At 39.8% G+C, this 16,811-nt stretch overlaps 1 protein-coding gene across 2 annotated transcripts in view; it reads right to left on the reverse strand.

Moving 5' to 3' along the window:
* Window positions 1–2,041: 2,041 nt before the first annotated feature.
* Window positions 2,042–16,811, reverse strand: part of FAM110B (family with sequence similarity 110 member B) — a 78,075-nt gene continuing 63,305 nt past the window's right edge. For both annotated transcript variants that reach the window (XM_085313569.1, XM_085313570.1), the window contains exon 3: window positions 2,042–4,906. In XM_085313569.1, the coding sequence (XP_085169695.1) occupies window positions 3,492–4,604 (1,113 nt within the window). In that variant the 5' untranslated portion in view covers window positions 4,605–4,906 and the 3' untranslated portion in view covers window positions 2,042–3,491. The remainder of the gene's footprint in view (window positions 4,907–16,811) is intronic.

A 16,811-nucleotide genomic window follows, 5' to 3' on the forward strand; every position in this document is an offset into this window, starting at 1 on the left:
ACTTTTGCCAAAAGCATCATCACTCTGCATCTACCCTTCAAGGTCACTCTGATAGTGCACATGCTTTGCAGCATTCTCCCTTGCAGAAAGAGAATTCATAAATTAATTTTTGAAGTATTAACTTCAAAACTCAAATTTATTGCAAGTAAATTTGTAGTGCAGATTCTGTATCTCTAATATTTCACGGCATTATTACTAAATGTTAAGTAATTACAAGGAAAGTTCTATTTTGTTGCCTACCTTTTCCACACAGAGGCTTTTTCTTGCACAAATCCATGCGTAGGTTTCAAAGCGTACTTTGTTACAGTATTTTTCTCCCTTTCCCTCCCCACAAATCAAACTAAAGAACCACCATAAAGCTGTCCTTATGTCTGTGTGCATGCGTGTAAGAGAATTGCCATAACCTTATTTAACTGTGGGTGCTTGCTGTGCATTTTGCACCTGAGCAACTGCCTGCTGAAGTCAACAGGAACACGACTGAAATGGGTTTCAGTCAACGCATCCGAGTCCATTATAGTTGTCTGCAAATTCAACACTGTGAACTTGGGAGTGTCCAAAGACACTGACGAAATAACAGGCACAGCAGAAATACCCGGATTGCTGCTTGCAAAGGCAAAATAGTTATTCTCATTTGAAAAGAAAATCAGATCAGGCAACAATGATGTGTTGTCTATACAAACATATTGGTAACTGAAAGGCATATTAAATCCTATCTGCGTAAGTGCTAATAAAGGGTCAGATGAAGGCCCTGTTACTGCTTGTCCAAAGCTTTGTGGACATTTTTGCAACATATCACCTTTTCTGTAATTTCTTTTCCATTACTACAAGCTCATCAGCATTGCAAGTACAGTCAACTCTGAAAGTCTGGGTCCTGCACAATCTTATTTGCACACACACTGTAACAAGCAGGGAGAGTGCAGTAAGATCCTTGTTGTGCTGCATCAAAGGTGTTTCTTAAGGGCTTTACTGGAGAAGTGCTCTTACCAACAGCTCACAAGCCCAATCCCTCATGGCACTAAAATGTTTGATTTCTTGGAGACTATGGCTTCAGAACAAGCCCTGTGAAGCACATTTAGACCACCAGTACATGCTCTATCTATTTGCTGGTTACAAAAGGCTTCTTTATTAATGTTTTTGGCTGATAACAGTTAGAGATAGCACATTTATCATCATTCTTAAAACACTTGAGAGAAAATAGGAGTGCATTTTTATTTTGGTTTTAAGTTCTTTATTTCATTGCTGTACAGTTGCATTACACTTGGCTTTAATCCCTTAAAGCATTACTTTCATTGGCAAAATAGTCACTGAGCTGAGTAGAACTCACTATTGGAAAAATATGCTTGAAAAACCAGCATTATGTCAATGCCAACTGAAATCCATGGAGCTTAAAATATGTCACAAATGTGCCTGTAGTTGAAATATGTATCTCCTCATTTTTTGATCAAACTCGATGTTGTAGCCTTAAGTCACAAAGCCACCTGTAGAAGGCAAAAATATTCTCCTGAAAATGAAGATGTGGTGTTTTTTTCCCCCATACAGAGTAATTTTAAAACAAATAAAAGTTGATATAGGATAATTCCATAGTCAAAAATGAATGCATGGCTTTACATGACTACTAGCCTTGCCTGCCTCAATTGTGGCTATCAGTAGAAAGCTGGGCTACAGGCACCTTAAGATAAAACCCGGCTTTGTAAAACATCTTTAATATTCAAATATATAAATAAGCACTACTGAAGAATAATTCAGAAGACTGCAGTGATTCATTATGAACAGATGCTATAAACGGGAATAGTAACATTGCTAGGTAAGGAAGAAGCAAGCTATTTTAGGAGTCCTGAAAATCTCTTCTAGTTCTTCAGACAGATCATGCTGCTATCGTTGCTTTTTAAAAATTATGTTCTGAAAAGCACTTTTCAGAAGAAACCTTTTCCTGGAACTGTTATTTAACCAAGGCTTTCTACAGTACTAAAACACCCTGCAAGTGAGTTCCCGATATAGTTTAAGAATGGAAGGAGTAAAAAATGAGCAAAAACCCCACCACACCTGCACCAAGAGCTATTTATTAGCATAACACTCTTCCTTTTAAAGATTTCGTAACAACTGAAGTATATACAAAGTCTTACAGCATTTACACAATAAAAAAAGTTTCCTATTAGCTGATGAAGTATAAGGTAGTGCTGCAATTTACTTTGAAGCGTGTTTACAATAATAATGAAGCAGACCACAGTACTTTCAACTTCTCTGCTACCACACCACAACTGCCAGTTGAAATGACAGTTAATTAAACCACTGGAAAGACACAGATTGTCAAAAGATTTGTAACAGTTTGACCTGCAGCACTAACCATGGTAAGGAGAGGAAAGAGGAGAGAAAAAAAAGAAAGAAACAAGCTACATACTGTCATGTTTCTACACTTTCCTAGAGCTGTAACAAACTTTCACAGCCTTAGATATAACATATACAAGACAACATAATCACAATTTATAGGTCAGCTACTGAGTGTATTTACTTCTGTATAGGAGGCATTATATTGATATGGCTGTGTGTTTCCATTTTTGTTCATGAACTGTTCAAATAGGTCTACAAAAAATTAGAAGACAGCATGGAGTTGGTAGTCATGATGTGTTTTGACTGATAAAGGCATTCAATATCAGCTATAGGAGCTAATCATTCCTGTCAAAAGTTTAAGACCAGGAATCTTTGAATAAAAAAGTCCCCCACCCAAGACATTTTCATCTGTTGACTTTGACCTTCTTTAAACCTTTCCAATAGGGTAATATAAAACCACTAAAATGCTTACCCCATACCAAATACAAGGCTCACTTAGTTTATGAGATGTCAAGCAGATTCACTAGACTACTGCTGCAAAACTGAGGGAGCTTACCTAGAAAATGAAAACTCTTACTGAACAGCCCCGTGCTACATGTAGGGACGTATATATTTTAACAAAAATGCAGCATTCTTTACCTTTCAGAAACAGTTTTACATGTGCCAGTAATCCACTTTCTGCAAAAGATCAGGCTGCTCTGCCGAGTGTTTTATGTCCAAATCTCTTATTTTGGCCAATGTTACTTTTATTTGCCCAAAGGAATTCTGATTCAACTTAGAAACTAGTAACATCCGTTGACAATATCTGTATTAAGACAAAAAGTGACATAGAAAATCCACAAGGAACTACATAAATATCAAAGAAGTCATATAACCTTTCCATGTAAACACTTTTGATTATGCTGAAGCCCTAATTAGATTCTTGTCTTAAACTTTTGGCAGATAACGTGTACGCTTAGCCAGGCTTTGTAGTTAGTTATTGTTCAAGTGGAAGCCAGGTCAGTTCACATGTTGACAGGCATGCAACTTGAAAACATTGCACAACAAGCAACACAAAGAGATTTGAGAAGTGTACAAGACTTCAAGTAGACTTCACAACCCTTCACAACTGAATATTCACAGACAAAGATACAGTCCTTGCTTTTCCTCCTGCGGACTTCCTCTCACACGTGGGACACTTTCTGTGACTCTCTAGCTTGCTTGATGCTATACAACCACTTGATGATTCTGGCATTCCTCTCAATTGCAGAAATGCCGTATGGCACACGGTCATTGGCACTGTCATCATTTCTAAGGTCACTGTTGCTGTCCTGAGACTGTTCACAGTCTGAGCTAATCATGCTTGCGCTGCGAAAGTTGAGGGATATAATATCAGAATTAGCCCTTGCAAAATTTTCCATCCCAAGGTTTTCAAGCTCTTCAGGATCCAGTCCACAGTAGTTAAAGAATCGTTCAACATCTGCATCGACACGAAAGTATCTGTCGCTTAAGTCAGATTTCGATCGCTGTAGAGACGGTCTTCTACTAACTCCACATCCAGATTCGACCGTCTCAATCTCTGGGGATTTCAGGGTGGCAATGGCAGCGATTTTGGGTTTTGGAGGCAGAGGTGGGGCTGAACTACTGCAGGGTATTGCTTTTAAGGGCTTTGCATTAGTTACTTTCCTAATGTCTGAGGAGCTGTGAGAGACATGCAAGAAAGTCTCTGTTGACTGGTCTAGGAGCCTTCTGCTCACGTTGGAGCTGCTCTCCTGCGGGCTGCTGCGGCCCTGCGTGGGATAAACCTTCAACGATTCGGCGAACGAGTGTCGGTTCAGTTCCGTCGAATCGGCTCTGTGGGGCGGCCAATTTCGCGAACTGTGTTTATGACCCGAGCCCGAGCTGGAGCCTTCGGAGCTGTTAATGATGTTTTTCAAAATCTCTAGTTTCAGGTTTTCTCTCTGGACACCGCTCTCAGTCTTTGCGTTGTTGTTGAACACTTTCAAGGTGGGGCTCCCGAGCGCCCGCTTGGCTGCGGGACACACCGGCGGCTTCGCCAGCACCGCCGGTTTCACAGGCTCCTGCTTGGCGTTGATGACCTCTTGGCTCTTGACATATTTTGCCTTATCAGCTTCTAGTCTCTCCACTGCACTTAGTCTTTTCGGATTAGGCTCTGCCTGCCTGCGAAAATAGTCGGGTCCTTTGTTCAGGATGCGAAGAGGGACGGCAGACGTGAAAGTGACGGCGGGACTGACGGGCTTCACCATGCTACCTGTCGGTAGTGTTTCTGTAGGCATGTTTGGTGGTCTTTCCCCCGCAGCCGTTTTGGATTCTTCTCTGGGATCTTCTAAATGCACGGTGTAGAAACATGTACATTAAGCACAATGAATAGCAGATGAATCCTGGAATCTGAGTGTCAGCAGCAGCGTCTCATCTCACAGCTCATTAAATAACACTGCGCTTCTCTTTTAAAGGCAGCCTTTGTGCAAAAAGGCCACCAGACACAAGTCCGTATTAGTCTGCTCCGCTGACTCCTTTCTTCTCGCTGAAAGATGTGGGAGTCTTGTCGTTTTCTTTGTGTTCCACTATAGGCAGCGATCTGAAACGCAAAATAACCAACCACATGTTAGCGTGAGCGTCTGACATCAGAGCTATAGCAACAGCCAAGTCCCGGCCCTCTCCCGGCGCCGGCCGGGTTACAGCTGCGGGCAGCGCAGAGGAGACGTGCCCGCAGACCTCTGCCGCCGGCACCAGCGCTCCTCTCTCCCGGTGCACCCTTACGCATTTTAAAAGAAATACGTTGCTTGTTATTTACAATCCAATTTTGGATTTAACAAAATTACACTAAAAAAAGAAAAAGAAAATCATCGAGATGCAGCTGTACGTTTCTGGAGGCGGATGGGGAAAGGGAAGCAAAACACACCAGTTCAGAGGATTAGAGCCATCTATTTCCTGAAGATCAGTGAAAGAGCATTTTCAAACTGCTGTCCAGGGCTTTGATTAGCTGATTTTTGTACATATTTTTATCTCTAAACCCATAACACTTTACTCCTTTTGGGCAATATGCCCTGTAAATCTAAGAACATAAGTGCATTTTCCTTTTTTATTAAGTGTTCCAGAAAATGAGATGGTCTAAAAAGTAAAGATCAATCGGAGACATGAAGCACTTCAAGTGCAATGTGCACATTTCATGATTAGTCTAATATAAATCCACAATTGAAATGTCTCACTGAAACCACACATTCCAGTTTAAAGTCTGTTTGAAATATTAGTCACTAAAGCGGTAATGCTCCAGCAGTAAAGAAAGAATCAAATTGATCACCAGAATTTGGAAAATGCTTAACAGGAAGAAAAAAAGTTTTGTTTTTTGAAGAGACACTTTGGGAGCACATAAAACATGCTGATTAGGCTAAAAAAAAAAATCATATTTGCATTTGCATATAATTGTTCAAGTTTTCCACCAAGCACTAAATCTGAGTGAAGTTTACCTTTTGCTACATTACCTTAAGATGCTCTCACTTAAGATTGTCACAACAGTCCAAAATCTAATGCTATGAATAATGTTATGAGTGTTTTAACATTTTTTTTCCCACATGAGGCACTGAAGGGCACTTATCAAGGAATCTACTTTTCAAGCTGTGATTTTAGCTAATGGAGCTCATTTACTTTATTACTGCCCCATTAATCTATGCTGCCCTTTTTAATATCCCATTTCTGCTATCACTGAATTCTTCAGGGAGAGAAAGAAGAGAAGCTGCTACTTTTTCACTCATCCTAAGGAAAGCAGAGCAGCATCCCTCCCAATGATGCTCTGCTTTAGCATACCTTTTAGTGCTGTATGTGCTCATCCATCTATATCCATCTTACTAATACAGGGTATGCCAATTACCTTCAAAAACCGAAAATCCAAATAAAGGTACACTTAACCCATACAAGAAAACAGCTTCAATTCCCAGAAACACATGATATATACACCGAATATTCCCTCCAAATCATTCATGGTCAAAACAAGCAAATAAAATATATAAACGCTATAATGAGATTATAGGGAAAAGCTGAGCTTTCTCCTACAGGCTTACGGCAACAAGTATTCTTCAAATACAAACTAACATATTTAGGTGGGTGATAAACCAGACGTGCATTCAGTGTAATTGAAAGGGTAGTGAAATGTTAATTAAGCTTCCCTCTTTCAATGTTGCTTTATAAATCCTACTGCTAACTCCTCAGTAGTTTGACTTCCTGAATTTTAACTAAGTCTTTCTGAAAAAAAAAAAAAAAAAAAAGCTCTCTTTCCCCATTAGAATCAATATATTTATTGGCACTACTATTTCAAAGTTAGAGTATCAAATTTCCAAATGTACAGAGGACAGTTCCAAAATGCACCTGCCCATGCACATTTCCATTCTGCACACACAAATCTAATCTTTCCACATCACCAGGTCAGAGCTTAACTGCTACAGTGCTTATAAAAATACCTGACTGCTGTGTATATTTGGTATTTATGTGCATAAATCAAATATACAAGTACAATGGCTGTGTCAAGACTGGGGAAAAAAAAAGCAAACAACAAAAAATAATTTTCTGTACCAAAACACCACTTTCACCCAAATGTGTTAATGCCACTTAAATAAGCTACAACTTTCTGTTTCCTTCTTAGCCATTGTCACTAAAGGTCACCACGGTACTGCCTCAGAAGACTGCCTGCCAACTCCATTCTCCTCTTGGGGGAGCTCAGCACAGGACTGTGGATAGAAACTGTGGGAACCAAAGCATCAGCCTCAACACTGCTTTTGGAAGCCTTTACCCACCACTTAACTTCCTTGCTCAGGAAAGCCCTCATCAATGCCAGGCAGCATTGCTTAGAAGGCGAACCAGTCATGTTGGCTTCAATGTCATGCTTAAGAAAAAAGAAAAGGAGAAACCCATGGCACATACACATTCATCTCAGAGAACAAGAATGCTTGCTTGTAAGCATGTGTGGGGATAAGCTAAGAGCACTGACTCTGAAGTTAACGGAAATACGCATTCATTGTCAATGAAAGAAATATTCTCATGCCTTAAGCTTTGCATGAGACTTAAGACAGAGAGAAAATCCAAGGTCTGATGAGAAGTCAGGACAGGAACACCCAGCCAGGCTAGTACAGCGAGCTCGCAGAGTGACTACCAGGGGCTTCCACAGCAAGATGTGCAGGCTCGGTCCTGCGAGGCTGCTGATTAAAGTTAAGGTCCATCCAGCTACAGAAAAGAGTAAGAGAGAGCTCTGTCCGCTGTTTAAATTGTCCTATTTCACTGAGGTCCTATATTCACATATCAAAAGAAAGTCTATTCAATATTCACTCTCAGAGAGCTAAAAATTATTAAGTAGATACCACTAGGTAAGAAAGTGAGATGAAAAAGAGAATGCATGTAATATGTTAATGAAACAACTTCTGCTGCCATTGCCAGCGATGACTGTAGCCTAATTCTGCTCTTGCTAGTGCGAGAAGTTAACACAACCGCTGTCAGCTTCTCTATTGCCCACAGGCACCTGAAACACAGCACTGAAGCTATGAACGCCTTGTTCCTCATTAATTTCATTGCTAATGCAAAAGGCTAAGCAGCAGCAGCACCGCAGTGTGGTCTCAGGAAGACAAACTCTGTCATTTAGTATCCAGCTGTGAAAAATCTTCATTGCAGCACTAGGGGTAGAAATGGCTTTCTTTTGGTTTGAATTCCAAAATAAACTCAAGGCTTACTTACCTTTAGTTTACACTCTGGGCAGCTCTAGTACCTGTTTTGCACTACAGAAATTCAGAGGCAAATAGAATACAGAAATGCAGCAATTTCCCCCACCTACTCCAAGAAATGTATAAAATATACTCAGGGCCTAAAAACATTCCTTATACTCTGATAATTTCCGTTACATCCAAATGCCTATTCCATAGGTATAATTCTTCCATGGACTTGGCTGCATTTTACTGGATTCATTGGGGATTTTCATTATTGATCTTCCTTACAATAATCAGTAGACTTAGAAGATCTATTATTTAAAATAAAACAAAACTAAAAACACAGATTCAAATACAGTTCATTTTAATACTATACATCTATTAATGAACTTTCCTAAAATTCACACTAACTGTGCTCTTCAGCATCCAATGATTGTTACAGAGCTGCTAAGTAGAATACAAAAATATAAAAAGGGGTAGAAAGTTTCTGCTATATTAAAGCTGTATTTTCAGCCAGACACATTGATTCAGGATTCCTCCGTGATAGCAGCGCAGATCCACAGCACTTACTCATTATAGGTATCATACTCCAATAATTGTCAGGTCAGCAACATGTTTGTCAGATATTCACATTAAATAACAGACTCATTATCTGCATGACTTAGGGGAACACAATACGGCCTCCAGCAGCAGCAGTTATATAACAAACTGCAAATAAATTCCATATAAAATATTCTTTTCTTGATTTAAAGGTGGCAGATCAGAAAGAAACAAACAATGCCAAGACTTTGGAATTATAGTTCCCGTATATTCTAAATTTCAAAAACCTGCATATTTAAGCTAAATTTATGAACTGGTCAGACTAGCAAGTATTTCTAGAATTATTATTAATACAGTATTATTGTACAATACTTGTGTTTTTTTTTCCTCCTATCTAAAATCGCTTTCTGAACACAAATTGAATGATGCTGATAGTACCGAATGCATTTCCTTCCCTGTTTGCCTTGTGGGTCCTGCACCTTGGCAAAGTTTCAACCAGTGTTTCCTAAAAGTATACTCACAAGAGCACTATATTTCAGTAATATTAAAAGTTACAGTACGGCAACAAAAAACAACAGTGAAAGTCTTGCTCAAATGAAATAAGTGGAATTTTTGCTCTTGACTTCAGTGGGGATAGGTTCACCCAGCTGATGACTAAGCTGAAGCTGATGCTCTTAATTCATTCCTCTGAGACAGTGGATCAAAGATTTTTACAGGAGATGGGATGAAACACAGTGGATAAATATAATGAAGGCTGACAGCCTTTACTCTGCTCTCCTTGCTATTTTAAAAGCCTGTGTCAATTTTATTTTCCAGATGGTAAAATATAACTACCACAACCTCAAGATGCACCATAAATTTCACATAAATTCAAGCACAAGTAATCACCAAATGATCTCAATGGGACTCAAAAAAAAAAAAAAAAAAAAAAAATCACAAAGTGAAATTGGTATAAGAACATAATATACAGACAAAAAATATCCGGATCTATGAATGACTGGCGTCATTATGAAGAAGCTTTGTTAATTGTTTCAATAAATCCTATAAATGAGGACTTCATGGAGAATGACTTCAACAGGTCTATGATTAAAGTACATTAATGTGCATGATTAAAACTCATATATGCCCCTCTGGGGATAATTATCAGTTTAGCTCTGACACACAGCTTATTGTACCAAGTTTAAAAATACAGGCTAAGCCTAAATAAACCAGAGTTAAATTGACATAAGATAATCCACATATAGACTGGTAACAGTATTATATTTTTGAAACCAATTTTAGATAAACATGTGCATAGGTGTAGACAAGGTCTCACTTAATACTAGCTGTCAAGATAAAGCAGGAGGAGATGGAATAATCTTTGCGATCTACCATGACTCAAAATACTAATCAAAGTGCTGATTTTCAGCTGTGCTAACCTTACAGAACAAACCAGTGAACAATAAATGAACAGCAATATTTCTTCATGGGGAAGCTTAGGTCTTCAAAAGGTCATCAAATGTGTGACACACAGTGACCTAAAACCAGGAGCAGCAGAACTGAGTGTAACTGGGAAGTTTCCATCAAACAGGAAGGTAGTAACTCTGGCACAAGCTGCACCACTTTGCATTGCTGATGTATTATAATGAAGAGCTTAAATGCAACTGGTTTTAGCTTTGTAAAGGTTTGTGAAGATGAACTGTACGATGGCCTGATATCACATACATGCTAGCCCTGTTTTACTCTTATATTGCCCTCAAAGACACCTGCTAATCTTGCATGCTAAGTATTGTTGCAAAATTTAGTAAACTGGTAAGCCTGCACAAGAAAAACTTCTTGCAAGATAAAATTTTCCATTACCAAAACACTGGCCACCATTTAATGCTTTCTGTTTTCCTGTGCAGTTAAATCTGAGATTTTCAAAACAGTGACAACCTATCTATAAATGCTAAAATATATGGAAATAGCTGCTGAAAAAAATCATGTACATAGAAATGTCTCGAAAGCAGCAAAGCAACTTAGCAGATATACTTACATTTTGCGTCTCTAATGTATGCATGCTTACTGTTTATCAGGAGCTGCACAGAGACATCTCTTCAAAAGGAAAATCTTCAGAAAGTATTCTGTGTCTTTTTAGTTATGAAATACTCCACCATTAACTTTTCTACCCAACAGCCATAAACTACGTACAGTAACACTTGCTTCTGGGTAAATACCATCCTACAGATGGCTCTCCAACACGAAAATTGTGATTTCTTTAAAAGGGCTTAGAGAGTTGCACTCAAGAAAGGAAAAAAAAAAGGAAAGGGCCGGGCCTACTATGAAACTTGTTACATTTGTAGCTCTAGCTTTTTGTGACTACTACTTCTATCTCAGTGTATATTTTATCAGAACACTCTGCAGACCTTTGGGAAACATCCTTACCACTTGCACGTCTGCCAGTGCTTGTGTTCCTATGCCTATGCTACTTCTACTCTTTTAATCCTGTTATTTCTCCATACCCATGGCGGTTCAAGTTTATATCCTCCTCTCTACAACAGTATCAGAGTCCTGAGTTTATCTCATGATCTCCCAGGCTGATAAAACCTCCCCAGGATCCTCTCTGTGCTTGCAGAAATCAATGCAGACCCCCTCTTCACCGAGTGTTCAGCCCCTGTGGTCCATAACACATCAGAGTTCCTCAGATGTTCAGTTGCCTTCTGCCAGGTTTTCAGAGGTTTCATCTGTCTTTTCTCAAAAAAGCAGACCAAATTCTTAACTTTCTGCTCCTTTATCACTTTCTCGTTAAAGAATTTCCCTAATCCATCAACCAGTTTTTGCAAGGAGCAGTAACTCCTGCTCAGTTCTGGTTAAAGGAATGGTGGGATCTGGACTACTCATCTTCTTTCTTCTCCTCCTTCAATAGAAGGAGCCAGCAACTTGGGTCTCCTTGCCTCTGGCAGCTGTCCTTTAAAGTCATGCTTGGATTCTGCATCCCTGAAAACTATTCATTTCTCTAGCAGTAGCATTTTCAATGTGTAACAAAAATAATTAATTGGCTAGCTTTGTGTCATCCTTGCATACCAGAAGAAAACAGAGGGAGGTAGAAAAACAAAACATTTTCAATTATGAAACTGAACAAGTATTTTACAGGGAACACTATTCATTTTAATTCATATCTAAAATCTGTGATAATTCCTTACAAGTCCATTTTAAGTGAACCACATTTAAAGATTTTCTCAAATCTTTGAGTGTTCCGTATGTAATAGCTTCAGTAGAAACTGTGTGCTAGCGAAGCAGGAAATCAGAATCTTTTATCTGCAAAAATGCAGAGAAACATCCTTGTTTTCCTACTTCTTCTTGGATAAGCCATTTCAGTAGTGGGATTTACATACTCCACACATCAGTCACCAGCGCAACCACCTGCTGAAGTCTGATATTCTGCCCAGCACAGAACAACAGAAGCACAAGTGCCACCAGTAATTAGGCAGCTGGGAAACAGCTCTGTAACTTCTGAAACATCCCTTGCCAAAAATCTGATCATCATTAACTCAGCTACATTTTCATTGCAACATTTTTTAAATTGCCAATTCTGAACTGCTTAACAGTCTGAGGTAAACTAAACATAGTTTTAAATTAAATCCTAAATCCATTAAACATCTGAAAAGCTGTATGAATGTTAAAGAACACAGCGCACTTATCACCAGCTCACCTAAGAGATCAGATTAATTCTTAATTTATATAATGGAGTTAGCGCTAAAATAGTGATCAGAGTTTAATAGTCAATATAGGAAATGGAAGAATGTCTTCCTACGCACATAGATGTGGAAGCACTCAAAAAAAAAATCAAGAAAACAGTTTTATATAAAGTGAAAAATATAATTTTCAAAATGAAAGATACTTAATACGTTATTTTAAACGCACAGTGTGTCTACCAACATGTCCCTTGAAACTAATGACTTGAAGACCCATAATCAGGGAACATGAGTATGTAGGAGAGAAGTGATGCCCAGAGGAACAGGACCCTTGGACATACTGCACACGTCTGCTGCTCAGTATTGGTGCAGACCTATCATTTCTACTAATGGGCATACACACAGCTCTCTGAGTCTAATTCCCAAGAAAGCTCGAGAGGAACTAGAAATTTCCTTGCCCATCCAGCTCATTCAACAGTGCCTTATCCTGTAGGTGTCTTCTCAGCACATTGCAGACCCCCAAAATGCAGTTAGGGATGACACGGAGGTCACAAGATATAACAGCTTTTCCTCTGCTTGCTTTGGAGCACAGACTAGAAGCAGCCCTCCATGGCAAATGCTCCAAGCACTAGGCTAAAACATAACTGGAGACACCAGCACTCCTGTTCAAAGGGTTCCACTTTTTTAAAAAAATATTTGCAAGCTTTCTTTAAATTAAGAGAAGAATGAAAAAAGCCCACATAGGATACTTGGCTAGGAAACTGGTGCTGCTCCAATGTGTTTTAAAGAAATTTCTAGGAAGTACAACAGTTTCAGCTGAGAAGATGTAGGAAGATCGACTTAACACCCAGTAGCCTGCTAACTTGGGTTCTCCCTTAAAAGGTGGGAAATATGCCTCAGTTCAGCAGACCGGGGGTTTGATCCAGTCTCTCACCTGTCAGAGAAGTGCAGTAATTTCTGACCTCATGATCAGAAATGAGCAGCTGCTGCCATTGCTAGCTGTTCCAGTTTTGTGGGAAAGAAAAGATTTGCCAGACTCTCAAAAAGGCAACCCCTTTGAAATCTCAATTTGCTGTGTTTATAGTATATTTCAATAAATATACTTTGAGAAAGTTTTTAGAAAACTGTTAACAATGAGGGATACCTTAAAGGAACATAATCTCACAGTTATAAACAGATTTAAGAAATAACAATAAATCTGCAATGAAAATATCTGCACCTAGACATTCCCTGTAGTTACTAATCCTGTAGAACTCCAGAAATGTTCAAGTGAACTAAGACCCCAAAATAAATAAATATAGCCCAGAAAAGAAAAACAAACTCAATTTATATTATGAAAAGCACAAAATAAAGTATATCAGACTTAATGTTTCCTCTCCTTTCACTATTAAGAGATTTAATTAGAAAGAGGAACTTTTAAAAATATCTATTTTTAAATTTGCCAAAGCTTAATAGCCTTTTCAAAGTTTCTTACTCTTTCTGAAAAATACATTTAGAAGAAATAGTTCACAAATACATGTCCTATTTCTTATAATACTTATACTTACTAGAGTAAGACTTTTAATAGGTCGTTCAGTAGGCACAATTAAAAACTAGGCATGTTAAAATCAACAGTAATCCAAAAATAGTAATGTTAACCCAGAGCGCAAAGTGGGTCTGACTCTGACAATTGAAGACTTTTGCAAAGAACTGCATGTCACTCTTCTGACTAGCTGTGGGGTGCTGCTTGTCAAACCTCTGTGTACTAAAGATCTTTTTTGTAACATGAGATATTACTGCAGTTACACCAGGCCTGGCTACTCAAAAATAACTTCCATACTTTCATTTTTCAAGGCTATTTCTAACCATCTAAACTTTAAATACATGAAATAGTCTACATTCATGTTTTCTTAAACAAAGACATTACAAAAGTTTTGACTCCCTAAGCACAGATGAAGACTAATGATCTTTAATTGTTTTATTTTTTAAACACAAATGATTTGCAGGTTGCACTGCAACATTCAGAGCAACTCAGTGAATAGTATCTTTTATTTCTGAATGGCACGGATATGTTTTTCATAGATAGGATGACACTGTCCCATATCACATGATAGCTCATTCCCCTTTTCTCCAGCATCAAGTCTAAGGAGTAAGTTAAGAAAAAAAATAAAAGGAGTGCATATCATTATGTTTTGAAGACATGTATGTCTCGAAGTAGATGGTTAAAGATACCAGTTGTGGCTCTGGAACACAATGCCATTGCAGTTTAACTCTTTAGTGTTACTACAATATGTTGCAATCAATATGATGTGCCTGTATAATTCAAGACAAATAACATTTTATACATGCATGGCATAATCACACATTTGTGTGTGCAGCCTCTCAGACGACACTGGGAGCCTTCACTCTTTTCAAGCTATTAGAATGTTTCAAGCATATTTTCTACTTAACTGCTATACTAGAAATATGTGCCCACAGACTACAAGTTAAAACTACAGATCTTCACAAACTGAGAGAGATATGCAGTTAGCTGCTAGTTAAAGAGTATCACAGAATGGTTGAAGCTGGAAGGGTCCTCTGGAGATCATCTAGTCCAACCCCCCTGCTCAAGCACCTAGAGCATGTTAGAGTTGCATCCAGGCAGGCCTTGAATATCTCCAGAGAAGGAGACTCCACAGCCTCTCCGGGCAACCTCTTCCAGTGCTCCGTCACTCTCACAGGGAAGAAATTCCCCCTCACGGTCAGGCAGAACTTCCTGTGTTTCAGTTTCTGCCCATTGCCTCTTGTCCTGTCACATGGGACAACTGGAAAGAGTTTGTCCCCGTCCCCTTGACACCCTCCCTTCAGGTACTTGTACACATTGATCAGATCCCCCCTCAGTCTTCTCTTCCCCAGGCTGAAGAGGCCCAGCTCTCGCAGCCGTTCCTCATAGGGCAGGTGCTCCAGCCCTCTGATCATCCTCATAGTCCTATGCTGGACTCTCTCCAGTAGCTCCATGTCACTCTTGTACTGGGGAGCCCACAACTGGACACAGTACTCGAGATGAGGCCTCCCCAGGGCTGAGGAGAGGGGCAGGATCACCTCCCTCCACCTGCTGGCAACACTTGTCCTAATGCACCCCAGGAGACCATTGGCTTTCTTGGCCACAAGGGCACATGGCTGGCTCATGGTCAACTTGTCATCCACCAACACTCCCAGGTCCTTCTCTGCAGAGCTGCTCTCCAGCAGGTCAGCCCCCAGCTTGTACTGGTGCATGGAGTTACTTTTCCCTAGGTGCAGGACTCTGCACTTGCCCTTGTGGAACCTCAGGAGGTTCCTCCCTGCCCAACTCTCCAGCCTGTCCAGGTCTCTCTGAATGGCAGCACAGCCCTCAGGTGTGTCAGCCACTCCTCCCAGCTTGGTAGCATCAGCAAACTTGCTGAGGAGGCACTCTGTCCCCTCATCCAGGTCACTGATGAAGAAGTTGAACTGGATGGGACCCAGTACTGAGCCCTGGGCAATGCCACTAGCCACAGGCCTCCAACTGGACTCTGTGCCACTGATGACAACCCTCTGAGCTCTGCCTTTCAGTCAGTTCTCAATCCACCTCACTGTCCACTCGTCTAACCCATGCTTCCTGAGTTCATCTAGGAGGATGTTATGGGAGACAGTGTCAAAAGCCTTCATGAGGTCAAGGTATACAACGTGCACTGCTCTCCCCTCATCTACCCAGCCAGTCATTCCATCAGAGAAGGCTATCAGGTTGGTTAAGCAGGATTTCCCCTTGGTGAATCCATGCTGACTACTCCTGATCACATTCTTTTCCTCCATATGTCTGGAGATGACATCCAGAATATCCAAACCTTTTTCTAAAACCCAATTTGACATTCAATATAATGACTGTTCACTAAAATGATGCATTTAAAAAGCTGCATTTAAAAACTCAGAATATCTAAACTTGTAGTAAATGGTTTGCCATATATCTGAGGACCCCAGTGAAGTTATGATTATGCTGGAAATTCTTCTTACCCACAACTTTTCAGAAGCCTCTAAAAACCTCACTATCTTAAAACAAGTAAAAGCTGTATTGAGTCAGAACCATGGCACCAGTGTATTTAATCAAGTGAAGAGGGAGGCAGTGAAGCCAGAGTTGAGGTATTCAAGAAGAAAAAAAAAAAAGGCAAAACAATCCACCCCTAAAACTCAGGAATTAGAAGTGTGGAGATAGGCACAAGAAGAATGAAAAATGGTGAGATATGTGGAGGATTAGGAGAAACGCAGTCACAAGGAAAAGAGCAGTGAGGGAAAGGTGTTGAAAACAAAGGAGGGAACACCAAAGAGTGGGTCTGGAAGCAGAAAATGCATACAAGAAGTATGAGGGAAAAAAAATTGAAGAGACTATTCAAATACTCCTCCTCATCGCCTCTCTCTCCACTCTCATGTCATGCCATGAGGAACAGAGCTGGTGTGAGGGTGCAGTAGAGAAACACATTACCCCTGAAGCTCCTCCCAAAGCACAGCTCAGTATATTTTCAAGAAGGAAAAACAAGAAGGGGAGGAATCCCATCAACCAGAAACACCTGCCAGTCAAACAAACAGAGGTTTACTGTAGATTCTACAATAAATCCAGCTGTTATTTTTGACA

Source organism: Rhea americana, unplaced genomic scaffold, assembly GCF_003343005.1.
Source record: "Rhea americana isolate MKP2758 unplaced genomic scaffold, rheAme1 scaffold_39, whole genome shotgun sequence".
Lineage (NCBI taxonomy): Eukaryota > Metazoa > Chordata > Aves > Rheiformes > Rheidae > Rhea > Rhea americana.